This window comes from Paralichthys olivaceus, chromosome 21 (assembly GCF_024713975.1).
Source record: "Paralichthys olivaceus isolate ysfri-2021 chromosome 21, ASM2471397v2, whole genome shotgun sequence".
In the NCBI taxonomy this organism is placed as follows: Eukaryota; Metazoa; Chordata; class Actinopteri; order Pleuronectiformes; family Paralichthyidae; genus Paralichthys; species Paralichthys olivaceus.
The window spans coordinates 12,086,242-12,111,406 of record NC_091113.1 but is presented as its reverse complement, the minus strand read 5'-3'; the positions used below and the strand labels follow the sequence as shown (position 1 = coordinate 12,111,406).

The 25,165-nt window shown below is 41.6% G+C and overlaps 3 protein-coding genes across 5 annotated transcripts; 2 read left to right on the top strand and 1 right to left on the bottom strand.

Annotated features, from left to right (window-relative positions):
- Window positions 1-2,096: 2,096 nt before the first annotated feature.
- Window positions 2,097-6,287, bottom strand: LOC109627047 (glucose-induced degradation protein 4 homolog). Its single transcript, XM_020083405.2, has 6 exons — window positions 5,893-6,287; window positions 5,390-5,449; window positions 4,633-4,740; window positions 4,452-4,553; window positions 4,225-4,355; window positions 2,097-3,558 (listed from the first exon to the last, which is right to left on the bottom strand). The coding sequence occupies exons 1-6, from the start codon at window positions 6,082-6,084 to the stop codon at window positions 3,495-3,497; spliced, it is 657 nt and encodes a 218-aa protein (XP_019938964.2). The 5' UTR covers window positions 6,085-6,287; the 3' UTR covers window positions 2,097-3,494.
- Window positions 6,288-6,358: 71 nt separating this feature from the next.
- On the top strand, window positions 6,359-10,223 carry atpaf2 (ATP synthase mitochondrial F1 complex assembly factor 2). Its single transcript, XM_020083404.2, has 8 exons — window positions 6,359-6,826; window positions 6,913-6,957; window positions 7,080-7,228; window positions 7,429-7,526; window positions 7,795-7,875; window positions 7,997-8,109; window positions 8,400-8,515; window positions 9,142-10,223. Exons 1-8 carry the CDS (start codon window positions 6,727-6,729, stop codon window positions 9,277-9,279), a joined length of 840 nt encoding a protein of 279 aa, XP_019938963.1. The 5' UTR covers window positions 6,359-6,726; the 3' UTR covers window positions 9,280-10,223.
- Window positions 10,224-10,491: 268 nt separating this feature from the next.
- LOC109627001 (target of myb1 like 2 membrane trafficking protein) lies at window positions 10,492-23,645 on the top strand. 3 transcript variants are annotated; one of them, XM_020083309.2, is made up of 15 exons: window positions 10,492-10,641; window positions 11,089-11,173; window positions 11,884-11,962; window positions 12,265-12,414; window positions 13,480-13,614; window positions 13,739-13,885; window positions 14,145-14,261; window positions 14,413-14,546; window positions 14,705-14,756; window positions 16,656-16,824; window positions 17,754-17,880; window positions 18,234-18,309; window positions 19,413-19,472; window positions 21,084-21,129; window positions 21,233-23,645. In XM_020083309.2, exons 1-15 carry the CDS (start codon window positions 10,590-10,592, stop codon window positions 21,379-21,381), a joined length of 1,578 nt encoding a protein of 525 aa, XP_019938868.1. In that variant the 5' UTR covers window positions 10,492-10,589; the 3' UTR covers window positions 21,382-23,645. The 3 variants fall into 3 exon arrangements, with proteins under 3 accessions (XP_019938868.1, XP_069373255.1, XP_069373256.1); XM_069517155.1 differs by having other exon boundaries at window positions 10,565-10,946; XM_069517154.1 differs by lacking the exon at window positions 19,413-19,472.
- Window positions 23,646-25,165: the final 1,520 nt, after the last annotated feature.

The window sequence follows — 25,165 nt, the reverse complement described above, 5'->3', positions numbered from 1 at the left end:
GATTAATAACTGTCATAACTATGCACACTTTTGGCTGATACACCTTTTTACAACACACTTATCCCACTTCAAATCAGTGCCATGGTGCCAAGAGAGGATGCTGGTAAAGCCACATCTTCAGTTTGGTGCAATAAAACTGGCTGTGGACACTCACTGTAAATGTTTGTTTTAAAAAAACACATCCCGCTGCCAAGTCAGCTTTAACTATTCCCAGATTTCACCACTCCTCTGACCAAGCCTTTAAAAGTTAAGTCAAGTTCAAAAACATAAAACCAAGCCCAGTTTGGTCTGACAAGTCTAGACTGGACAGAAGAAAAACACTTCTCTTAAAGGGATAGTACTCATTATCTCCTCACCACTATGCCCGGGGTCGGTGAAGTGTTTGAGTCCAGAAAACACTTCACTCCAAAGTTACTTGTTTTTTTACATTTGAAGAAGTGGTCCCCAGTTAATTCAGTTGTATTGAATTTTAGCTGCACAATGTTTACCCCTTTCCATCGGGATCCATGAGTTATTCTCTGAGAAATCAACAAAAATGTTGAAAATGCCCCATCTCACAATGTTGGATCAGCCCCCTGATCCAGATTCACTCCAAAATGTAATAAGTTCTTTCCTCACCCGTACTGCATCACCACCAAGTTTCGTGGAAATTACTTCTCAGTTATAATGCAGAGATCTTAATGAAAAGAAACAGCCATATGTAGAGATATCTACGAGCAAGTGAAATTGGGTGCGATACAGATAATGATACAGGGTCTTTCGGGGGGAGATAATTGTGATACAGTAACAAATATTCCTCTAAATTATATCAGAGAAGGGATATTTAAATTGTTTACAGAAAATGTCCTTGTACCTTTATTTATCTGATATGAATACAAGTGCAAGGTGATAAAGAGCAGTCTGAGAACAGTTTACGTTCAGTTTCTCACACAATTGAAAATGATTGACATACGGTAAGTTGTTTTTATCTAAATGTTTGTTTGACACCTGCACTTCTGTTTGGAGACAGTTATTTCACAAAGCTAGTGACATGATTTCCAGTTTTGAGCTGTGTAACTTTTCAGGCCTGCGGCTGACACAGATATATTTTAACACACAATAAACGTCATGGAATTTGTTTTAAATGTCAGCATTCCATATATGTAACAGAACTGGTTTATGATCATGTAATATGTTTTTTGTCCCACTTGTTATTCTAGCTTGAAGTGACTTGGGCGTTATAAAAAGTTTTTATACAAGCTATTAAAGCTATTATACACACGCCGCCATTAAAGTTAGTGCAGATATCCATATTGCTCTGATAAGCAGCCTGACTTTTCCTCCAGCGCCACTGAAGGGACATGTCTGCTGCTGGGTGGATTAGCACACAATGGCTCTGGTGATCCCAACTTTACCTCTGGTGCCACCGTGAGGTGGACAGTTGTGGTTCGGAGTGGAATGCCTCAGCAGCTGTTGGATATAACGCCTGGAAGTCTGCAGCACACATTCACGCCACCCTCAGGACAAAATTGTATAACTTTGGTAAGTCCAGTTTTCAATCTAATATAATAATTGGGTCAAAAAAATGTATTACGCATGTATAATTTCTGCAAAACTAGTGACATTCCATAGCTCAAAGCACCATTGTGTGAAGCATATCAACCACTATATATTTCTGTGTGCTGGTTGTCACAGTTGTCTCACAGCAAAAACATTCCCAATTCAAATCGTTCCTTGGTCCTTATGTGTGAAGTACTTCCAGAGTCCCTGTGGGTTTTCTCCTGAGATTCCAGTTTCCTCCCACAGTCCTAAAACATGCAGATTGGTTGATATGAGTATTGATAGTGGGTTAATCTGCCCTGTGATGGAGTGTACCCCACATCCCGCTTAATGTCATCTGGGATATGCTTTGCTCCACCATCAATCCCCACAAGGATAAGCAATATAGATAGTAAATGGATGGAATACATTTCATGCCCCAACTTTGCTCGAGGGGTTTTTCTCTTCACCAGAACTTCTGTATCTCAGTGCCCACTGTGTTCCTGTCTAACGCCACATTAATGCTCAAATATATTGAATGTAATGCATCAGTCAGACATTCAAGACACACGGAAAAGTCTGAAACCATTTGTTTTTTTTCAAATCTGCAATCGATTCTTTACAGTCACACCATCAATCAAAATCCAGGCTTTTCTTCAAACACACTTCTGACCTGTTATAATACAACTCTGATAAACGTTTAAAAAGATGGCACCATCACATGGAAGGGGATCATGATGGGGGAGGAGAGTGATTTCATAGGCAATTTAACAAAAATACCTCTTTTAATGAAGATAGATTCTTTTTTTGAATTTTTCATATACTCTTTCACGATAGAATAAATTTTTTGTCTCTGAAAACTGAAGGTTTGATGTTTGGAGAGTGCTATGTTGACAGTGTTGCATAGTCGAGGAGACGTGTAAATGTAGGGATAGTGGGGGGGGTTCTTAATTTAAAATGACACATAGGGAGCAAAAAGCTCTGTTTAATGCAGAGTGCAAGGTAAAATAAAATACTTTCTTTCTGAATACTTCTTTGTAGTTCTTTTGGCTCCATACCCTTAAAAACCAGTCAAAAAAGCTTGACATGCCACCGTGACGCTCGGAGCTTGTGTACTGAGGTGTGCGAATGTAAAATTCCGACTGCAAGCGTTAGTATCGCGTACTCCATCTTTGTGCAAATTCTCAATAGATTCAGATCCACAGCAATCACATGAGATAATAATCTCCCAAGAAAGTTTGACACAGGGGAAAAGCTTGTTTTGTGTATCACTAACACTTCAGCCTTTAAAAAGGTGCCACGCTGCGTCCATACTCTTGGCAGGCAAACTAATACCAGCTTAGCGTTAAAAAAAAATACTGTTGTTATACTGTAGCTTATGGGTCAATTAAAGCTCCGATCCTCAACCCGGAAGAGCTCCAACCATGAAAAGCAAAATTGACATGATTGTATTTCTTGAGGGCTTGTGTTTGTAAAAGCGAACTTCTCAGAGGAATCCTTGTCCTGCTGTCGTCAAACGTGTTTATGTAGCTCGTTCTGCATCTGCTGAATGAAAGCTGGAAACATTTGTAGTTGCAACAACAAGAGGGGGACATTCCCAACTCAGCTTATAAAGTGTCTCGAGATGCTTTGCAAAGCGTCTTTTTAAACCAGACATTAAAACACATGATAAAATGGGTATTTGATATGACCCACACCCAGTCTCTGCTGCTGGTTCTGACGTCACAAGCTCCGGGCAGGGAGCAGAACTGGCTCTTCCTTCTCGTCTCCTCTGTGCATACATTCATTTGTCCCACCCATCAGTCAGCTGTCTATCCGTTTAGTGAGAACATACGAGCACTTCACCAAAGCTCACGTTCTCAACCGTGGTTGTTCTCTTTTGTCCTCCTCAGTAGCATCTGCAGAACTCTGCTTTAGCCGCAAGTCTTTGTCCGTCCAATAAAAAAAAAAAAAATCAAAGATCCACGATGCCTGGGTCACCGGAACTCATAGATGGCTGCACTGTGCTCTGGAACATGGGTGAGGTTTAGAGACTGGTACCTGCAGTGCAACAACATGGTATATGTTAGAAAAAAATAAGGGCAGACTAGATAACATGTAGATGAAAACATCCTAGAGTTAACATTCAGTTATTTGCCTGTTATATGGCTTTCATGTGTGTTCAGCTTTATTAAAATTATGACAAATGCAAATGAGACATTTTGCTTCTTCTTCTTCACATAAGAGCGAAACGCTGGGCTTTTATAGTTAGAACTTCAATAAGTAAAGTTGTAAGACACTAATTCCAACCTATAAAGAAATACTTCAGTCTTCAGTTGTTGTGAAAAAATCTTTGAACTTTAAGATGATTAATAAAGGTTTTCATTTGTCTCAAAAAGTTTCAACGAATGGAATCATTTGACTCTGGTCAAGTCTGACAAATACAAAACCCAAAACAAAATATTATAATGCTAGAAGTGGTTTATAGCAGCAGTCAATCGTAGGGCTGGGCAATTAACCGAAAATGTATCAGATAGTTTTATAACCTCTAACTGACCTAATCTTGCTCAGGTTGGTAAATTTGGTTAATATTTTCCGCAAAGTCTTCACAGACAGAATCCACAGGAAACCTTGTCCATCAACAACTGGAATTTAATCCAGAAACTTTTCCTTTTCCTTCACTAAAATCAACTTCACCTCACAGTGACCAGTGTTGTGCTGTGTTACCATTCAGAGCTCCTGTGGTAGTAGTAGCCCTCGATCGTTGCTGTGGATTTCTGGAAGCAGATGTAGTAGAACCCAGCAAAGGAAGCGCCGCTGATGTCTTTGATTGTATGGTCTGGGACCAGGAACTGCTCCTGAGGAGATGCACAGGGTGAGGAACAGCAGCAGCTGCAGGTCAGGGGTCACTTACTTGAACATGTGGTCAAGCTCTAAATTAGGCAGCACCTTACCTTCCACCTCATGAAAATATAGTCCGAGTTCGTTAGATCCTCATAGTTAAAATCGTCTGAGTTGAATGTCTTTGCATACTGGTAGAAGGCCTGGAACTTGCCCTTCACACAAAATGACTATTGATTAGAAAACAGCATGTGTGGAGCACTGCAGAGATTATAAATTCAGTTTTTGCCTTACCCAATGCTTACGATCCACATCTTCATCTGCATCCCATTTCCGGGTGAGAAATGGCCGCTTCCTGCTGATGATCTCTCCAGCAAAGAACGTGGTCAGAGTCGGGTATTCCTGTGAGCGTTAACACAACAGTACATAAATCATTTTATTCACACTGATTAGAGTTATGTTTTTACATGGTGGCGTCACAGTGCAATGAAAAAACAATTCTTTGCTTCACAGCAAAGAGTTTTTTTTTTTTATGATATAAGGCATTTTCCTAATCTATATTCAAGTGAGTGGTATTCCAGTTTGAGAGCAGGACTTATGGAAGTTGTCCCATCCTCATTGTGTGTGCATTAGCTCGTACAGCAAACGAGTAAAGCTAACACATTCGAGAGGGTGAGCCAATTTGATTTTTAAACACAACATCTGGCAGTCTAATGGTCGGGGAATTTTGAACGAACAAAAGAGAACAAGAGGAAAGGAGACAGTCATCATTAACTGTGCAGGGACTATAAGAACACGCCATCAGGTGCATTGTGAGTTGACCAGCAGACACCCAGGTTGTGAGGCAGCTTTAACGTGCTCGGATCTGCTGTGGAGTCCAACGTGATGTCCTCTGAGTACAATGTAAACTGCACAATACTGAGCAGGACCGAGTGGAGCTAGATTGTACCAGTCTGCTGAAAAAAAGGGGGACACCACGAGCCAGTGGCCAGACACAGCTTTTAAAATATCATGTTTGTGGCTGAATAATAAAGAGAACGAGTCCTCTCACCTCGGTCAGTCCCTTTATCTTCAGGTAGCCACACAAGTAGGAATCTTCCATGGTGACATGCTTAGAAAGAAAACACAACAAACAACAGTGTTACTACACATCTGCATCATGATGTTCAGCCAAGAAGCAGGAACGACGTGTTTATGGGATAAAATATTCACTTGCTATTTATATCCTATCACACAAAACAACCATAGACATGCATGTTGCATGAGTCTTGCTACGTGGTGCAGCAATACCACATTAGCCCTCAGCAGGGAGGTGTTTACTTATAATAACAATGAATTAAATACTTGTAATAACAATGAATTCAATGTCTATTAATGGGTAAACAGGGCTGCTGGTTGTGGCTACAGTCACAGTTAGCTTGGCGGGTTGATCGACGACAGGCCCCCATTGATTTCCTAGCTGTCAGTCAGCACACCGCCCGTTTGACAGATCGCCACATCGCCCTGACAGCTCGCCCGCATCATGAACATGTCCGCCCCCCCCAGCAGCCGCACCTGTAACACGACCTCCACGTCGTACGAGTTCCCTTTGCTCTTCTGGTGGCCCCGAAACCTGGAGCCGCTGTACAGCAGCGAGGTGACGACGCCGGGCTGCCGGGTGTTTATCGGCGGCGGCGGGACAAGCGAGGCCGAGGATGCGAAGGCCGCGGCGGGGCATTCGCCGAGGTATCCGGCGGGGACGGGCATGGCTCCCGCTTCGTTGGCTGGGGGCGCCGACCGCGGTCACTGGCCGTCCGGGCGATGGGCTCTGTCAGCGGGGAGGAGGAGCGGTGAAGCCCACCAACACTCAGACCCCGACTTATTCCTCCGGAGCTTAGTTCACTAGGCACCAAGCTCCCAAAAAAAGTGAGGGGACTTCGTTGCGCCGACGTAGAAGCAGCATCCACCCCTCTCATTGGCCAATTGAAGAGACCTCGCAAAGATTCTTAACGCTCATTGGTTACATTGGCGGAAGTCGCCATGGGAGGACGCGAGTGTAGTTTTTTTGCTCGTCGTGTGACACCACGTAGATGCAATTAAAAACTACACTTCCCGACTGTTAACTGTGTTTAACTCCATCTGTCAAGCTAGCGCAGAAGGTCAGACGCATGCTTTTGAACGTAGGAGCTTGTCGTGAAAGCTGGAGAAGACATGTGTGGAAGGAAATAGCGACTTAGCACAGTTAGCAAGGACAGGATGAACAAGAGCTGATGCTAACACGGAAAACAACCGTAGTATAACAATGTTGCGTGTAGTTAACTAACGAACTGCAGTCACAAAGAGGTAGCCTAGCTTGTTTGCTCTCTTCTCTGCTGGTTTCTTCTAAATAATCTTCACCAAACTGCCACCATGTTGAGGAGCCTGATCAGATTTCAGAGTCACGTTAGAAATCCTCTCAGTAAAGTGTGCCCAAGAAGTCAGAGTCCTCTGTACTCCACAGCAGCAGCAGGTAAGAGAAATACTCAACAAACTGAGACCCCTGTTAGTTTACAGCTTAACTCTGCTGACTGATGATGTCTCCTCTGATGTAACCAGAGAGAAAGAAGTTCTATCAAGATGTCAGCATATCCCAAGGTGAAAGTAAGTGTCAGATCTTATTATTGTTGTTGTTGAAGTTGTGTGTCAATTGTATTTTTCAATGTCATGACAAAATAAAAGAAGGCATACTAAAGTTGTTCCTTCTCTGTGCTTGTGTCACGTAGGTGGTGTATATGAGATAAACCTGGACAGGAAGAAACTGAAAACACCTGGAGGGAAGTTGTTCACAGTGCCGAATGAAGCCCTGGCCATCGCCGTGGCAACCGAGTGGGATGCTCAAAGGGACACTCTCAAGTTCTACAGTATGCACCTGGTACGACCTTTGACCCGGGGATTGAAATGTGGTTTAAGGGTCCTGTGTGCATGATTCGGGTGAAAGGAATCTATTGGCAGAAATGGAATATAAAATAATCCTAGTGATGTTGCCAGGAATATTTTTTTACCGTGAAGCTCTTGCCATGTTTTTAGTTTTTCATGCCACTAGTAAAGGTAAACTGTTAACTCTTCCTGCAGACTACGCTGTGCAACACAGCCCTGGACAATCCCACCCAGCGAAGTAAGGACCACATGATCAGTGCTGCTCTGAAGTTTCTGGAGACTGACACTGTCTGGTATACTACTCAATTACTTATTTGGTTCGATTTTTTTGTTCTTTATAATATTTTTTTTTTATATCAACCATATTTAAAACATAGCTTTATCATATAAAAGTGTATTTAACAACACTCTCTTAATAAAAGGTCAATATAACCGATGCATCAATGTATCAACACAGTATAACAACTTTGCTTGTGAAATAAATACATATTTTTTTATCAGAGAGTTACTTATGTTAGTTGTGGCTTCAAATATTCACGATGCATATGTGCTGCTGTGTAGTTACAGAGTAGATGAGCCTCATGCTTTGGTTGAGCTACAGAGGAATGAGTGGGACCCGGTGCTGCACTGGATTGAAAACAGGTAACAGCAGTTTTAATCATTGTCACAACACTGACATTAAATCTCCCGGTACAGCACTGTTAAATCAAAGTACTCTACCAACTTGTTCTTTATTGTATATTTTCCCCCAATTCTCTTGCAGATACAACATCACTATCGGCTCCTCGTCCAGTATTTTGGGTCCTGAGATCCCAGAGGAGACCAAAGACACATTCCGGCAACACCTGAATTCTTACAACTTTTGGTCTCTGACAGGTGAAATATTTATAAAACTGATCCAAGATAAGCAGATACAGCGATTAGGTGTTCTTCTGATTGTCTAATGGTATGTGTTGTGTAAAATATTATAATCCATACTGTAATATGACAAGATCATCTGTATGAAAGAGTTTTTTATTCTTTGTTGTACTGTAAATGTAAATTGTACAACTAAAATGGACAGGAGAGTTATATTTGTGATAGTTACTGACAGTTTGTATAGAACTTTAATAGGCTGTAATAGCAGCAGGGCCGAGCTGTTCAGTAATATATCTTTTCCTGTGCAGGACTTGAGTATGTGATCACACAGCTGAAGTCTGTTGTGCTGTCGATGGCAATGATTGACAGACATCTGAGTGTGGAGCAGGCTGTGCTGCTCTCCAGACTGGAGGAGGAATACCAGGTGGGTTTTTTTCCTCACAGATTTTTTCCAAAAAGATGAGTTAATATAATTTAATATTACTACTTCTCACAAATGTGTTTTTTTTTTTTGGGTTATTTTATCAAGTGTCATTGTGTCCTTGATCTGTAACTGCCAGAAAAATAAATTCTTCATATGGTCTTGAGAGAAACAGCACCCTCTTGTGTTTTCATAATGATTCTCATGAAATCAGAAGAGTATGACCTTAGACATATTTATTCCTCACTTGTATTGCATGTTGCAACTTCAGTGTTGCAGCTGAGAAAAAATAACCTTTCTGCTGACAGTCATTGGTTATTACTTCCCCATAGAGGGCACATTTTCACAAAGGACTGTTTTTTTTGTCAGCAAGTTTAAACTAAATTTACTGAACTAATTTCCTCCAAACTGATGAGGCAGGACCCAGGGAAGAAATGGTTACATTTTGAGGAAGATCTGGTTCAACATCTGGATACAGACATTTCTATCAATTTCTATAACATTGCAAGATGGGGCATTTTTTCAAAACTTTGGTCAGTTTCTTGGGAAATAATTTAATTTCTTAATGCATTTTGGATGGTTTATGACATTCTACATTTCTATTTATCTTTCTTTTTTCTCCCACACAGATTCAGAGTTGGGGAAATGTAGAGTGGGCACATGACTACGACATGTATGAGCTGAGGGCACGGACCGCTGCCGGAGTTCTTTTTGTTCACCTCTCATCTGAAAGTTCAACTGTCAAGAGAAAACTCATGCAGGACTGAGAAGGATGAGCTCAAACACAAAAACTCTTAAGGGCACACAGCAAATCTGCCCTCAATCCAAATCACCCAGAGCTCAACCAGAAACTCAAATGTTTATCTGTGATTCTACATCCATGCAGACAAACACTACACACCCTCTTTGTTCTGTTTAGCAGTGACCACTGTTCTGTCTGTGATCACTCCACGATCATGCTGGCTCTGTTTTTTGCCATGTTAATATGTAGCAGCTGCCAAGAGTGACACCCCTCTCAGAGTTTCTAGGCAGTTCTCAGTCATCCGTGACATTTTGGCTGCTGAAAACTACTGCTGTTGTCTTTTTGGTGGAATGTTAATTTGAATGCTGGAAGGTGCATATGCCTTTCTAACCAACCATGTTGAGTCGAACCGTGCTGTGTGTAGATGAAGCACGCTTCATGTGAAATCCTCTTGCAAAAGGTTAAAAATACTACATTCAAACTAGTATTTGTAAAGACATGAACTCTGGAAAATAACTGGAAAATTGGGTCGTGAGATTTTCCAAAGTTTTGCCTTTCACATATGAGGAAAGCAGCTGGAGATTGTCGGGGGCAGATGCGTTCACAACAACAAGAAAATGTTGGGAACATTCTGGTGAGAGGAGACGTATGTATAGAACATGTAGGAGGACATGACGTATACATTTTGCTCCAGAAATCATGTTTTTGTTCACAGTTGAATCTTGTCTTCCTAAGTTGCCATCCTCTACGAGAAAATTATATCCTTTTGTTTTCTTCAGTTTGGTATAGTTTATGTGTTTTGGCATTTTTCAGTGTGGTAACAAGATGAGAGACTAAACAAAAATGGTCATCGCCATCATCTGCACACTCCTGAAAACAATTGTACTCCATCTTCCTCTTGTAGTAACTTTCATGTGCAAATCACAAGGCTCTGTTGCTTTTCCAGTTAAAATAAATGACATTGTCTAACTCATGTTTGTCTGAAGCCTTTCCACCACGTTGAAGCAAAATATGTTTGCAGAGTTTATTATGTATATTTCAACTCATCACAACAGAAAGACTAAATGTGCAGGTTCTATGTTGGCATCATCTCATATCAGAATAAGCTCTAAAGCCATAAAATAAACGCCTCATTGTTTATGGATGCAACCTTTGGTGCCTTTTATTTACAATCGCCCTGCTCCCTTGATGGAGGCTCCCACTGTCCAATCACGCTAAAGGTCAGGATTTGTGGGCCAATCAGGCTGCTCGGTGGGCGGGCTTTTCCAGTCGTTTCCTCATGTATCGCTCTCCTCATCATCAGCCCATGGACTGACTTGTTTGTTGTCGAGCAAGATGGAGTTCCTTCTGGGAAATCCTTACAGTACCCCGGTGGGACACTGCATCGGTAATGTACCCACACATTTAAGGAACGACAGTGCGTGCAGCTCGACGGGCGTGAGTCCCGGAGACGCGTCTCTTTTTGGGCTAATAGGTGCTTACGGTCATAGCTAGCTTTAGCATGCTAACGTCCCCTGAATGAGTTGTCTACAGCTGGAGAGCCACCGCTAGCCTCCTAAGCTAACCTGTAGTTACGCCGTCACCTGCTGTCATTGAGTCGATATCACTCTAATGCTCCATTTTCCGAAACCGTCACTTCTTAGTTTAGCGCTGAAAACATCAGCCAACGCAGTGACCTGCTACATCTTAAAGGTTAGCTAATCACTAAGTTAGCTAACAGCTTGCTAGCCACCGGTCATCGTCATGTAATTGGGCTGCCTTGTTTTACTGAAACGTCTTCACAGGTTGTCCTCTCAGCCTCTGTCATGTGTGTATGTGTTTGTGTGTGTTGCAGAGAGAGCCACTGATGGCTCCCTGCAAAATGAAGACTGGACCCTCAACATGGAAATATGCGACATCATCAATGAAACAGAGGATGGGTGAGTGCCCAGAGAAAACCAGAGGCTATCTGATCCCTACGTGTTATTGATTAACTCACACACATGCACATTTTGTCTTCCTTGTTCCTGCGCTGATCACACAATGCATTGCTGCTGCTGCATGCTCCACATGTCAGCGTCAGTCCTGTCTTTCCCATTTCTGGTCTGGCTCTGGCTGTGTGAGGTGGATGAATGCAAGAGCTCCCTGCTTATCTCCCTGCTCCATCAACCTTGTCCTGTATGTTTGAGCTGCTGTGTGAAGTCCAGCTCTTGTTTGATTAGCAGGTTGTAAACAGGCTTTGGTGGGTCTAGACTGGTGCAATGTACTGCACACCAGCAGCAGTCTATAAAAAGATTCCTGACTCTACTTCTTTATTGTCGCAGAGGAATGCGAGGGCTGTCATACGCCCATTTACTCTGGCGCTGATGTCATCTGTTAGGAGCAGTCAAAGAACACACATGTTAATTAGTTCTGTTGAACAGTAGAGTGGTCACAGTGGTGAAAAGGAAATAATCGTTGACATGTATCTCAACGTTGTGAAGGATCAGTGCCATTCAGAAGGTTTTTGTCCATTAACGTTTAAGTCTTTCTTTGTTTGTTCTGCTTCGTATGTCTCAGCAGCCCATTAAAAAGCTGTGTGCATAATGTGCTATGCTATACTTGTGTGTTTAATGTGTGTCTTTACATTTGGTTGTGTGTGTGTGTACAGGCCAAAAGATGCCATTAGAGCAGTGAAGAAGAGGCTGAATGGCAACAGGAACTATAGAGAAGTGATGTTGGCTTTAACGGTGAGTTAAAAGTGGCAAGAGGAAGAGACACACCTATTTACTTATTAAAATGCATTTAAAATATGATTAATTTATTCTAGTTTTTTTATTGTGACAATCAGGCAAATAAATCAGAAGTCAAAATGAAGTGTTACAGTCTGTTATAACATAATTTGCATTCAGAGGTTTTGAAATCCACTTATCCTCTCCACTCTGTTTGGGTTGCAAAACGTTTTGCATATCTGTAATGGTGTATGAACCACGCTTTGCATGGCATTAGCATGTTCTGTTTGTCTGAATAGTCTGTTTTCTGCATTCACCAGGTGCTGGAGACATGTGTGAAGAACTGCGGCCATCGTTTTCATGCTCTTGTCACCAGCAGGGACTTTGTTGATGGTGTGCTTGTTAAAATCATCTCTCCTAAAAACAACCCACCGACAATCGTTCAAGATAAAGTACTCGCCCTGATTCAGGTAAGATAACAGCAAGATTGTACCCTGCCTCTACAGCCTGTGCATATCATTAATCTTAGTCGATTATTCATCTGATATTTATCTAGTCTATTAAATATTTTTTTTAATGGCTGTACATGTGAGGGGGAAAAAAAACTTAGGTAAGTTAGCACTGACATGTTTTTTTTTTATTTATGTAAGTGTAGGTGTTTATTACTTATGTACCTGTGCAAAGGTTCAGTATGAGCCTCAGGTAAAGTACAATGTCTTCAGGGCTTCAGCCAGGAGCAGCATTCAGTTACCTGTCACAGCTCAGGTTACCCTGCGGGGCTCATGTGGACTGCTCGTATTTCCACCATGGGAACCTTGTGACTACAGCTGCAGCATGGATCCAGCAGGGGAGCTAACAATACCTGTGGGAGAGGGAAGAGAGAATGTTGTTTCTCTCATCATTAGACAAACAAGTTTATGACACAAGGGTCAGCTGGGACAATTGTGTGGGAAAGTTTTTTGAGCAACACACATGCAGAGTTGATGCATCTTTAAGCAAGATGCACAACACCCAGTTAGACATCTGTGGTCGTGTTGTGCAGCTCCCTCACTGTCTCATCTCTCCTGTGTTGATGTGTTAACACAAGTGAGCAAAGGTTCACAGTTAATACATTCTAAACAATATCTCAAGCCACAGAGTATTACTTTTACATGGTTTTTATTTTGCTTTCAATCAAAAGAAGGTTGTAGAGATTATTTTTAGATCAAACAGCTGTGCAGTTTAAAGAAGCCAAGTAAAAAAAGAACACCCTCAAAGTCCATGTGAACTTGTTTTTTAGAAAGTCTGGCTTGTGCTTGAGCTATTATCGTGTCCCAGTGTAGCATTAGCCTCTCCACTGCTGAGAGAGATGCCAAGTGCTTTGTGGTTTGCCAACTGACTATATTCAAGGCAGACAAACAAAAATGATCAGAGAATAGGCCTGATTTACTATTCTGACATCTCTTTGCTTTGTTTGCTATATAGGTCCTCCCTTTATCCACTTGTGTTTTTTATTTTTCCATCTCTTTTTGAACTCTTTTCTTGGCCTTCTCCAGGCATGGGCAGATGCATTCAGGAGCAGTCCAGACCTCACAGGGGTCGTTCAAATCTATGAGGAGCTGAAGAGGAAAGGCATCGAGTTCCCCATGTCAGACCTGGAGACTCTGTCGCCTATACACACACCTCAGCGGGTAGGAGGCATTTCATTAAGCAGCTTACCTCAGCTCATATGCAAAGTCTAAGTATCATAAGAAAGTCCTTCTAATTAACCTCTCACATTGTGTTATTTATATTAACCCTCTCTGTTGTTTCTAGTCTGCAACTGCTCCAGAGGGTGACTCCACCTTAAACAAGTACAGCGCCCCCATTCAGCCCACACCGCAAGTTGTCCCGCCAGCCTACATTGAGCCTCAGGTCCCCAACATTCTCGCCTCTGGATCCATCAATCCTACATCTGAACAGGTGCAGAGTTATTCCCTGAAACAGAATGACACCACAACTGCAGGCTCCTTACAAAAGCACTGTCACCTACATATTCCTTCTTTTGTGTCATGGAAGTAACAATGGTGAAACAAACCAAACTACATGATTGAAGTTTGAGTCTCCCCAATGCAATTATCCATTTTAAGAGAGTTAAAATCAGCTTAATATAGTTTTCCACCCACTGGTCAGACAGATGGATGGATGGATGGATGGATGAATGTGTCTCTGTGTCATCCAGATTTGCCGGCTGCGCAGCGAGTTGGACATTGTTCGTGGAAACACTAAGGTGATGTCTGAGATGTTGACCGAGATGGTCCCAGGACAGGAGGATGCTTCAGACTATGAATTACTACAGGCAAGGAACCACTTATGTGTGTCTGTCAGTGTCTATATCCTCAAGTGTGTAAATAAGCAAATATAAAAGATGAATATTTTTTTGTTTGAACAGACTAGTACAAACTAAGAAAACTTAACCTGAGACCATCTGTGTGTTGGTACGTTCTTAGGAGCTGAACAGGACTTGCAGAGCCATGCAGCAGAGAATAATGGAACTCATCTCCTGTGTTTCCAATGAATCCGTGACTGAGGAGCTGCTGCATGTCAATGACGACCTCAACAATATTTTCTTACGCTACGAAAGGTTCGAAAATGCTCATGGGCACAACGGCTGGGGCAGGAGGAAAAAAAAAATTACACACATCCAAATTCATCTTTTTCCTGCATGTTTGCTCTGATTTAGTTAGATAAACTGAAGTATTTCTCATTCAGCTCTCTTGTGCCACCTTGTCTTTGCCTCAGGTACGAGAGGTTTAGGTCTGGGAGGTCTTCTGCTCAGAGCGTCAACAACGGGGTGAGTCGCGAAACACCCAGTGTTTGTTTTACACATGAAATTCCTGGATTACCTGTCTGAATGTTCTGAGCTTTCTCCTCCATGTTACAGTGTTAATTTTCTTTTCTTCATTCTTTCATGCCCTCACCTCTCAGTGTTGTGTAGTGTGTCCGTGCATGTTACATAATCGGTCAGACTTTACAATGTCCGGTCAATCACCAGCACTTTACATAATGCACAATTGCACATACCTAATTAAATGGATCAGGCCTGTTGTATCAGAGTCCTGGCCAGCAGGGGGAAACATTGATTGTGTCAATGCACTTCAGAGTCCAGTCTAGTCACAGCTTTGGAGATGGCTGGGTGCTATACTCCAAAAATAAAGAAGGCTTTACATGTGAAAGCACTGTTTGAAGCAGAGAGTTATTCATAACACTTAAACAGTTGTCCCCTCTCTATTGTCTGAATCGTTATGTGCGTCCATTTCTGTCTTTCAAGGTTTAAACCCATCAACAAATCATACAAAATCTAAATCTAGACAGAGCAACTTTTATCAGCAGCTAGGTTGTACTTCCATAAGTCACATGCTTGCAGCTGCTAACAGTAGCATCTTTCTTTCCTCAATTTCATGTTGTTTTTACCTCATTGCTGCTTTAAATTTTTATAACATTGATTCAAATTTTCTCAGTTAGGCACTGTTCAGAACTGGTATTTACATCTGTCCTGAGAGATCTGATTGCAAGTGGTTTGTGCGTGCGTGGAGTCAAAGGGTGGTGATCAGTGTTGATATTGTGTTTGTGGCCACAAACAAATCAACATGTGAATGGACACTGTACAAACACGTCAGATCATCATTGTGAAACTGTAGCGGGTCAGATTGGAATGTCACCTTAGGTGGCCCAGGATGCATTTGCATTCACCTCTGAATGTGGTGTGAGTGATCGGATCTCAGGACGCAAAGATGGTGCATCTGGGTGCGTTCAGACCTGAACTTAGGAACTGACCACGTGTGATGGATGGATGGATGTTGATACCAGATCTCAACTGGGTCTACCAGAAATTTAATGCAAAGCATGAAGCTAAACTGTGCTCTGGGAGGCTCCTTTCCCATTAATCTGGCACAGTATATCTCCCATAGTTATGCCATTACATTGTGTCCCTGCACATGTCAATGGTATTCACTGTCTTTTCCTTTCTGTTCTTTTCGGTTCTTATGTGTCTGTGGCTAGCTGAGACAGGCAAGTATGAAAATATTGTACCTAAATGACCAGTGTCACCCAACAGCAACCGTTGAAACATAGTTAAATATATGGGCTCAGCGTAGTATTTTTCACCCCATATGGCATGTTTTGACTTTGCAGCCCCTATAGCCAATGATATGAGGAACCTGGAGGTAGACAGTGACATTGTCATGTCGTGTTTGCATTTTCTCAAATGATCGGGGTTTGAGATTTGCAAACTGATCTTAGTAGAGCAGAACCTCCAGAACCCAAAGATTTAGTCCTCCCTCCTCCCTCCCTGCTGGATTTCTATCTTCTTAAGGGGATGTTTTTTTAATGGATGACCAGCACTTTCGGTGCATCTGTAATAACTGACAACGAATCAGAAATTAAAGATAAGAATTACTTCTAAGCAAATACCAAACATGCCCTCATTGTAAATCAGTATCTTGGAGCCCCTTAAGAAACAGTTTTTCAGAAATTAATTTAATTTAATTTTGCCTTCAATCACAGACATTTTCATGCTCTCCTGAAGCTAACCAACGCATTTTGCAAGTTTGTACTTATTATGCACTATGTCATCATTCATTTCATTACCACAATGTACTGTATAATCCTGAACACTAAACACTAAATCCTTCTCTCCGCTACTACACGACACAAGAGCTTTAAGTGTGTCTCATCACTCCTCCTTCACCAGGTCCTTAGTGAGGCCACAGAGGACAACCTGATAGACCTTGGCCCAGGCTCCCCTGCGGTGGTCAGCAACATGTCCAACGCAGCCCCCACCAGCTTGCCTGCCACCATCACTGCCCCTGCAGGAAGGCCCTCCTCGCCAGCCACCTTGGCCTCCCGCCTGGCTGGTCTCGGTATGCACATCCTACCTCTGTATCTTTATAACACCAAAATTAGAAGGTATATGTGGATTTTTTAAAAACACGGCTAATCTCCTCTAAAATAAGTCAATTGACTCCTTTGTCTTTCTGTTTTTTTCCCTGGTCATGTTTGAAATTACCTTGCTGTCTTGACAGTGTTCCGTCTTGCACAATATGAAGAAAAAGATGTTGCATATTATTTCCAAGATGTGAAAAACATTAATACACAAACATTCATGGCTATTTGAACACCAAGCCCCCAAAGTTCAATGCACATTATAACGTCATGACAGGACAAGTGCAGCAGAGCATCTGGACTGTCAAAATAAAGCGTAAGAAGAGGAAAATTAGCGCAGTCACACAGGTGTTGTGTTTCCATCACTGCCTATCAGAGCCAGAGCTGATAAAAACCCATGTCTTCTTCTGCCCAGTCATTTGATCCAGGAGTGAACGCAGCTTGTGTCCATTCTCATTGCAGTTAAAAGCCAGACGTTAGTGGGAGTTAGTGGGTTTATTGACCAGTGCAAAAGAGGCTTTAGAAAATGACTGGAAGCAGAATGAAGAGTTCCCTCAGGTCTATCCAAAGTTCAAAACTCAAGACAGGTCCCTGCTCTTAAGCCTCCATAAAACCACAACTTGTCATTATGCTTTCGGTTTGTGTACAGATTAAACACACAAGATACAGCTTGGTAATTATGGCTGTTGGTAGGCGGGTTTTTGATCTTTGTACAGAGCCAGGCTAACTGTCTCCCTGACTCTTAAAAAGCAAGTACACATTATTCCAACAAAGGCTGAACAGTTTGTTTTGATACACTAACAACGCCTCTGTGGGATTTATAATAAAAGATATGTACAATTGGCTTAGTACTTGTGTTTGAGGCTGCAGGGTTACATGACAATCTGGTGTATTTTCTCCCCTCCAGACATGGGTGCAGACAGTGTGAGCAGTACCCTGAGCTCTCTGTCCAGCTGTAAGCCGCCTCCTGCTCAGGACGACTTTGATGTGTTCGCTCAAACCAGGACTGGAGCTATGTCAGAACCACGCAAGATGTAAGGAAGCATTAGAGACTTATTGCTGATTCTGCTATGCAACATTTGTAGGTGTCAACATTTACAGTTTGTGCTGCTTTAGATGCAAAGTGTAAATTAAGTTTTTATTCTGTTAATTATTTTTGATGCAAATCAACCTTCAGATTTTCCCTTGATTAATCATCTGATGTACAGAAAACAGTGTCCATCAGTTTCAACTACTTTCTCACACTGGAGAAGCTGGCACCACAGACTCTTTGCTTGAAAATAGCTTCAACAATCTTTTTCTTTTGATCAGTGGATCAATTGATTGTTTAAAATGGCAAAGCAAGTTCCAAACATTACTTCAAAAGCGTCTGTCTGTCTTGTCTCAGTACCACAGCAGAAGACACCCACGCCCCTGGCAGCCTTCCTCCCACTCTGGACGTCCTACAGCCGACTGCAGGAGGGGTGAGTCTCTTTGAAACTGGCTCATAAGTCCATTCAGTCACTCTGTATTACTTAGTCAACATCTGAAGTATGTCTGTGAATGTGTGCTGTATGACGGCCTGACGAGCTTTACCATCATGATGCAGATGTCTTCTCACTTTAACTGCTGCCTCTAGAAGCTAGATGTTGTGGAACCATAGGCTTTATATATAGAGATGGACGACATGCCAGCTTAAAGTAAAGCCAAATCATCTGGTGGATAACTGCAGTATAGGTCATAAACCCCACCACCTCCATGGTTGTGGATGCTAGAGTGTGGCTCACACCAGAATTCGCTGTCCAAACCCGACCAAGCCAGAGAAATGAGCTGAAACAAACCGGCGTCTTGTTTGTTTGTATCGAAGCCCCGAGCAGAACCAGATGTTTCCCTTGATAACAAGCACGTGTAATGTAAAAAATCACGTAGATAACCCAGTTAACATGACCAATTCAAACCCAATCATCATTTGAACTTTTGTCCGATTCCTGATGGTCTTGGTTCGGGTATCCACGAGCTAGTGCATGGGACATGGACCAAATAAAAAATTTCAAATACACTCTATTTAAGGTAGTTCTTATCATACCAATTTCTGTTTTGTGTAATTTTTCTGTTCGTTATTTGATGCCATAAAAAAAATGGTGAAGCTTCATGATTAACAGATTGACTCGTCGTCCATCTTTATATGTAGTTAAAGCAGCATTACTAACAGGACTCCCACATTTTGTCTTGTCAGTTGTTTGTGAGCTTGTCATGAAGCTGTTTTCACACATAGTGATACTGAACAATCAAGTACGGAAGGAAACATAGACTTTGTGCTGTTCTCTGATACCCATCATGACAGTTATTTTTAGTGGGTTGTTTTCTTTAATAAAATCTGCTCCTATGTGTGCATGATGTGCCACACCATTCACAACTATTGATTACCCATTTCTTTGCTGTTTTTTTCCTCAGAAAATACTTTACTTCCTTAAGTTGTATTTGAGTTAACACTTTAGTTCATTTAAGTCTTATGTTCTGTTGTTTTTGGGTCGGGTTTTTTTTTATTTCTGTTTTCATTTGTGGCGGCCTCGCTGCTGCTGTGTAGGGTGTCGGTGGCCAGTCCTCTGTCATGGATGACATAGAGGAGTGGCTGAGTACAGACGTGGTGAGCCCATCCTGATTTTTTTTTTATTTCTGCCTGCAGTTTTCTCTCAGTTTTCCCTTTTTACTCTGTTGCATCCACTTATCCTTTTTTACACATTATTCTTAATACATTTCCTTATACTTTGATTACTTTGATGTAACATCCTAATCCACTTTAAGTTACTAACAGTGTGCTGTGAGGGCAAATAACCTTGTTATGTAAAAACTTTGTGAAATGAGCATAAAGTCTTGAACAGAAAAGTGTCTACAGGTGCATCTAAAAGAATATCATGAAAAAATTCAATAGTTTTCATCAGGTATTTAAGTAAGTGAAAATCTGATATATCCTAGACTCATTACATGTAAAATACATTATAAACTAAAAAAATATATGATGAATACAGCCTAGAGCTCAAATTAGACACATCTCAAACTATCAGAATATTTCATTTAGAGTTTGAGTAAATTTCTATTCATACAGTATGAATACTGCATATCTCTCGTTCTAGTTCAGTATAGATGGTGTTTGCCAAAAGGGCTGGTTGTTTGCAGAGTGCTGTATCAAAGCATATTCATGGAATTTTGACTGGAAGGGGAAAATGTGGTAGGACAAGCTGCACAAGGAACAGGGATGACCACAGTCTTTAGAAGATTGTCAAAGTGTTAAGAACCTGGGGGAGTCAGTGCATCAAGACCCACCACACACAGACGTCCGCTAGAGATTGACTACAACTGTCGTATCCCTATAGTTAAGCTAATCCTGAACCAGAAACAACATCAGAAGCATCTTACTTGGAATGAAGAGAGCAGTAATTGATACAGTAATTTGTGCTAGAGGAGCTCCTACCCAATGTGGAGTGCCTAAATGAACTTGCCTTTCAGAAGTTGGACATTTCTGTATTGTAAGTCCTGTTTTTGACTAATCTTAGGAAATGTTTGAAGCCATAATCATCAAAATTAAAACAAAAAGTTGAACTTTCACTTCATGTGTAATGAATCTAGAATATATGAAAGTTTTCTTAATTCAGAAAAACAATTGTACTTTTCGGAGATTGAATCTTTTAAGCCTGTTTAATCAGGTTGTCTTAGCATCTGTCTGCTTTAATCTCTGACAATTCTACTGTTAGAGATGTTTAGTTTAGTAGGTTTATCCTAAATTTAACCAAATTATGTTGCCTAACAACGGAATCTTAACCAAAACATCAACTGAGCTTATCCCACAGCCAGATTTGTAATGTGATGCAATTAAAGACAGGATGTGATTAACTGCCCCTGGTTCACAATAAGGGATTACATGACTTCATGCTCATTTTACTGTGTTGCATTACTAAGTGGTGAAATGCAACTATTTTGTTTGGGAGACAATTGGTTTATTTGTTTGGGTATTCATTTTTTGTTATGTAATTGGGCATCAATACAAAGTGGTGGTGGCAGGTAAGTGGCTCCTTGTATTGTAATAAACACTGTTCATGATAACAACTATATTCTGGGCTGTTGTGTGTTTGTATGTGTGTTTGTTTAATTTAGTGGTTTTGGGTCACATGCACAGGATGAGAGTTCTTCTTGGTTTTTGGTGCTTTGCTGTGACGTAAGTTTGACCGAGCGTAACTGTCTTTTGTTTCCCCCCCACCAGAAAGGAGATGAAGGTGAGGAAGGCGAGGAAGGTGTAACAAGCGAAGGTTAGTGTCAACACATATCTCCTTTTCTCAGTTTCCTGTTTTTTTCCCCTTACTAACTTACTTCCTCTTGTTTTATTCCTTTTGTTCACATTCAATCCTCAAGAGTTCGACAAGTTCCTCGAGGAAAGAGCCAAAGCTGCAGAGGTGACACCCAGCCTACCGTCGCCCCCCAGTGGCGACCCAGGTGCAGGGCAGGGAACCCCCAACCGCAAGAAAGCAGACAGGCCAGAGGACGCTTTGTTTGCCATGTAGACCTTCAACCTCTGACCCTCGATTGCCCCCCCCCAGCCCGACCAGCTGAGCAGCATCACCCAATGACAGACTGACCTGACGTTAAAACACATCCACCTGATACACACTTCAGTTACACTACACAGATTCGTGCTGTCCTTGTTAAAAAAAGAAAAAAGAATGATCGAATGCTCTCAGTTAATTTTGGATCTCGCCCCCATGATGTCAGAGGCAATGAGGCAGCCTGCTTATTCCTTCATCTCTGTGTGTGAAGAGTCTCCCTCCGTCTGCTGTGGACTGCAGAGCTTCATGTCGCAGCTTATCCTGATGATGACATGTAGAGTTTTATAAAAACAAAAAGAGTCATTGTCATAAGTAGGCGATCCATTTCCTTCCCAAGCCTTCAGCAGCATGAATTAAGACCATCCAACCTTGATGATTTCAATTTTTAAAAGAACCCCCAACAGAAGCATTAAAGTTGTTTTTGCAGAATTGCTCTTGAAAGGCAGAAGCACCGAGCCTACATATACAGATATTCTTTTGGTGTTTGTATCAGTACCTTTGCAAGTCTAAGTTGGATTGTAAATCTGTAAATGACAAATGTCCAGTTTATTAGTTGTGTGTATATTTAAGCTCCAATATGTATGAAAGAGACGTTGATTTAATGTAGATTTTTGAAAAGGGTTTATGCTCGCAGCTGCTCTGACAATAGGGATGTGCCTCACCGGGCACAAAAAAAGGGAATAGTACAATTTACAAACTCTAAATCAGAAAGATGAAGAAGGGACTTTAGTTTTGTGATCAGTATAATTGCGCAACAAACTGACAAATATGTTTTTTTCCGTTAAAAGCTTGTACCCGCAAAGGTTTGGCGACCCGTTGGTGGAAACAGATTTATTGAGATTATTGTGCTGAGATTTTATGAGTGTGAAGCTGCTGTAGTTCCGTCTGCTCCACAGTTCTTCTTGATGTAAACATCCGTATGCTGAAGATGGATGCAAAGATATTTTTGTGTCGTTGAATGTTTTAAACAGGTTCCCAGTCTGAGTTGCTGGCACCTGAGGAGATGATACTGTATGTAAGGGACCAAACTTGTGTTTTCTTCTGGATGTGGGAGGAAAGTTCTGGATAACCAGTGTGTCCGCGCACTTTTACCCAGAATCCACAGCTTTATATGTATAAGGGATGACTGTGTCACACTACAAAAGCTGTTTGCACATATATTTTTCTCTGTGCATTTCTCCTTTGTTTCATGTCATCTTAAAAGGCCTGACCTTTCAACATGACATTTGTTTTCAGAAATGAGCTCACCGCAGACGCAGCGCCACAAATGAGACATTTTACTCCTTTGACAATAATAAATGCCTCATGTTACACAATCATAACAAGCTGCAAACAAGCATGCACTCTGACGGCTGTGTTACCTTTCAACTTGTGCTGTGAATCAGCAAACACTTAACCAGATGGAAAAGAAATATTTCAGCTGAGGTGTAGAAATATTTTGCTCTGCACTGCTTATTTTTCAGATCAGTATTTTAAATCAATTCATTGTTGTAAAGGAAAACTGGGAATGATTTGAAATGTTGATGAGAACTCCTCATGTTGATCTTTTAGTGTGTTATGCTTTTTGTTTATGGAGTCCTGATTTCCTTTTTATACATTGCTGCTAGCTAATGTATCTTTGTCATGTTCATTGGTTTTGTGGGTTGCTTGATTGTGTCCATGCAGTAATCGTATAGATGTGGTTAATTAGCGCAGATCATCACTGATTTGACGCATCACACCAGTTATTCTCATTTATCTCATGAAGGATACATGTTTTTAAAATCAACGACTAGCACACAAACAAGCAGACGTGTTCGACCTACTCTGGACACCTTCCACACAGCATCAACGTTGCACATTTTCAAAGGGAAACTTCCCTGTTCATGTTTTCTTGTTTTAGTGTTTAACATGTGGTTGGCAGCAGAAACGGTTTTATCTCAAATTCATGTCGTCACTGTCCTGTTAGAAATCGCCCCGGGGTTATTTCAGTTTGAGCTCGGTCTGTGATTTGTAACTGAATCTCAGTGTCGCAGTAGCTTTGCCAGAGAGCCATCTCAGACCTGAATTACAGAGGAACAGTGTGTTTCTTTGTCACTGGATAATATAACAAGAGATGCTGGAAAAGGGAGGCTGTGCTGTGTGACTGCAACTTTCCTCTGTTGCCTCATCTGTCATTTCTCTTTGTGTTGTTGGACTTATGCATGAACTCTAATAAAACATTAGCAGTGTGTGATCCGCAATCCCGTGTTTTGTCTTCATTTTCTTGTCTTATTTTCATAAGACTGCTGTTCTCTTCGCCACAATGCCCGGGCCACTGCTCCAGTCATACCACCCTTCTGCTGGATCCTCCTTCAGATGGTAATAGCTGAGGCTGTCCTATAGTAAACCCTTTTCATTTACTGTAGCCCCCCTGCTACCACCTCTCTCTTGAGGCCTGTGGGCCCCACACCAGTGGCTTCCCCATTGGTCCTCGGGAATCGCCTCATCCCACAACATGGCCCCTCACATTCTGCCTCAGTCACTGGAGCGTTTTTCCCGGTCAAAAAGAAAGAGGGGTGTGTCTGTCGGACAGTAGACTGGAACACACCAGTGCACAGGATCCCTGTTTTGATGCAACATGGGCCGTTTAAAAAAAGAAAGAAAAAGAAATGAGTTTAATTCAAAACACAAAAGAGCTGTTGGATTTCTCTATAAGAGGTAAATGGATGCTTTTTATGTTTTCATTTTGATCACTGAGGAAAATTTTGAAACAAACTAAAAAGTAGTAACTGTATAGAAATGTGGTCTTTTTTAAAGTGTGTGTTACATTTTTAGAAGAAAAATATTAGAATATGGAGCTAAATCAGAGAAAACGATATTTTTTTATTGTCTGTGGCAGAAACATGATCTTCAGCTTGTTGGGATGAGACTGAGTAAAGTTAGTGTTTGTGTGACGATGTGCAACAACAGCTACTGTTAAATGTTTAGACAATGATGCAGATGATACAGTTACTCAAGATCAAAAACGATTTCTACTATTGTTTCCTTCTTCTAATACAACATGAGACTCAGATTAAATTCTGATCAGCATCACATTAACTCTCACATTATAACATCTTTTACAGAGGAGCTGTGGGATCACTCAAGGTCGGATTAATAATCACTAAAGAGAAGAAATCTGGAGGATCCACATTTTCTCAGGCTTTATCCACCACCCTGGTTTGTGTGTGTGTGTGTGTGTGTGTGTGTGCATGCGTGTGTGTGTCCAGTCCACAAGCAGGCAGTTAGCGCCCCCTGTTGGCTGGATTACAGAGCCTCACGACACGTGTCAGAGGTCAGCGTGAGTGGAAAAAGCATCATTCAGCATCTTGAACCATAGAAAGCAGCATAATAAAAATACTGCAGAAAACACAACAACCCTCCTGGAGGAACCATCCAGCGAGTGACCCCAGTGTGCGTGGAGATGCTGGCCTGGGCTGTGGTGCATTGTAGTTGCATTGCATGTCAAGCTGAGCCAGTGCAATGGATCTGCTCTGCAACACAGACCTTGACCTCAACACAACTCGACCATCAACAGCATCAACAAGTGTGATCCATTATTAAATAACAGCCGTTAGCCTGTGTGTGTTTGGCTGTTGATGCTGTGTGATGTTGACTTCTGAAGCTGCATCAGGGACAACATCTGGATTAGAAAACAGGCCTGTACGAGGATGGATGATGTTCGGCTTCATTACTGAAGTGATTTAATATTAAAATGAAATCTCACCTAATCAGCTTCAAT

What these genes read in the sequence shown, in the direction of transcription:
- LOC109627047 (XM_020083405.2), bottom strand. Translation starts at nt 6,084, where the DNA reads ATGCCCGTCCCCGCCGGATACCTCGGCGAATGCCCCGCCGCGGCCTTC. An exon ending in ACGTGGAGGTCGTGTTACAG is followed by an intron (nt 5,450 to 5,892) that starts GTGCGGCTGCTG and finishes TTTCTTTCTAAG; the next exon opens with CATGTCACCATGGAAGATTC. An exon ending in ATGTGGATCGTAAGCATTGG is followed by an intron (nt 4,554 to 4,632) that starts GTAAGGCAAAAA and finishes TTTTGTGTGAAG; the next exon opens with GGCAAGTTCCAGGCCTTCTA.
- atpaf2 (XM_020083404.2), top strand. Translation starts at nt 6,727, where the DNA reads ATGTTGAGGAGCCTGATCAGATTTCAGAGTCACGTTAGAAATCCTCTC. An exon ending in CTGGAGACTGACACTGTCTG is followed by an intron (nt 7,527 to 7,794) that starts GTATACTACTCA and finishes GCTGCTGTGTAG; the next exon opens with TTACAGAGTAGATGAGCCTC. An exon ending in CAACTTTTGGTCTCTGACAG is followed by an intron (nt 8,110 to 8,399) that starts GTGAAATATTTA and finishes TTTCCTGTGCAG; the next exon opens with GACTTGAGTATGTGATCACA.
- LOC109627001 (XM_020083309.2), top strand. Translation starts at nt 10,590, where the DNA reads ATGGAGTTCCTTCTGGGAAATCCTTACAGTACCCCGGTGGGACACTGC. An exon ending in ATTTTCTTACGCTACGAAAG is followed by an intron (nt 14,547 to 14,704) that starts GTTCGAAAATGC and finishes TCTTTGCCTCAG; the next exon opens with GTACGAGAGGTTTAGGTCTG. An exon ending in AGTGGCTGAGTACAGACGTG is followed by an intron (nt 19,473 to 21,083) that starts GTGAGCCCATCC and finishes CCCCCCCACCAG; the next exon opens with AAAGGAGATGAAGGTGAGGA.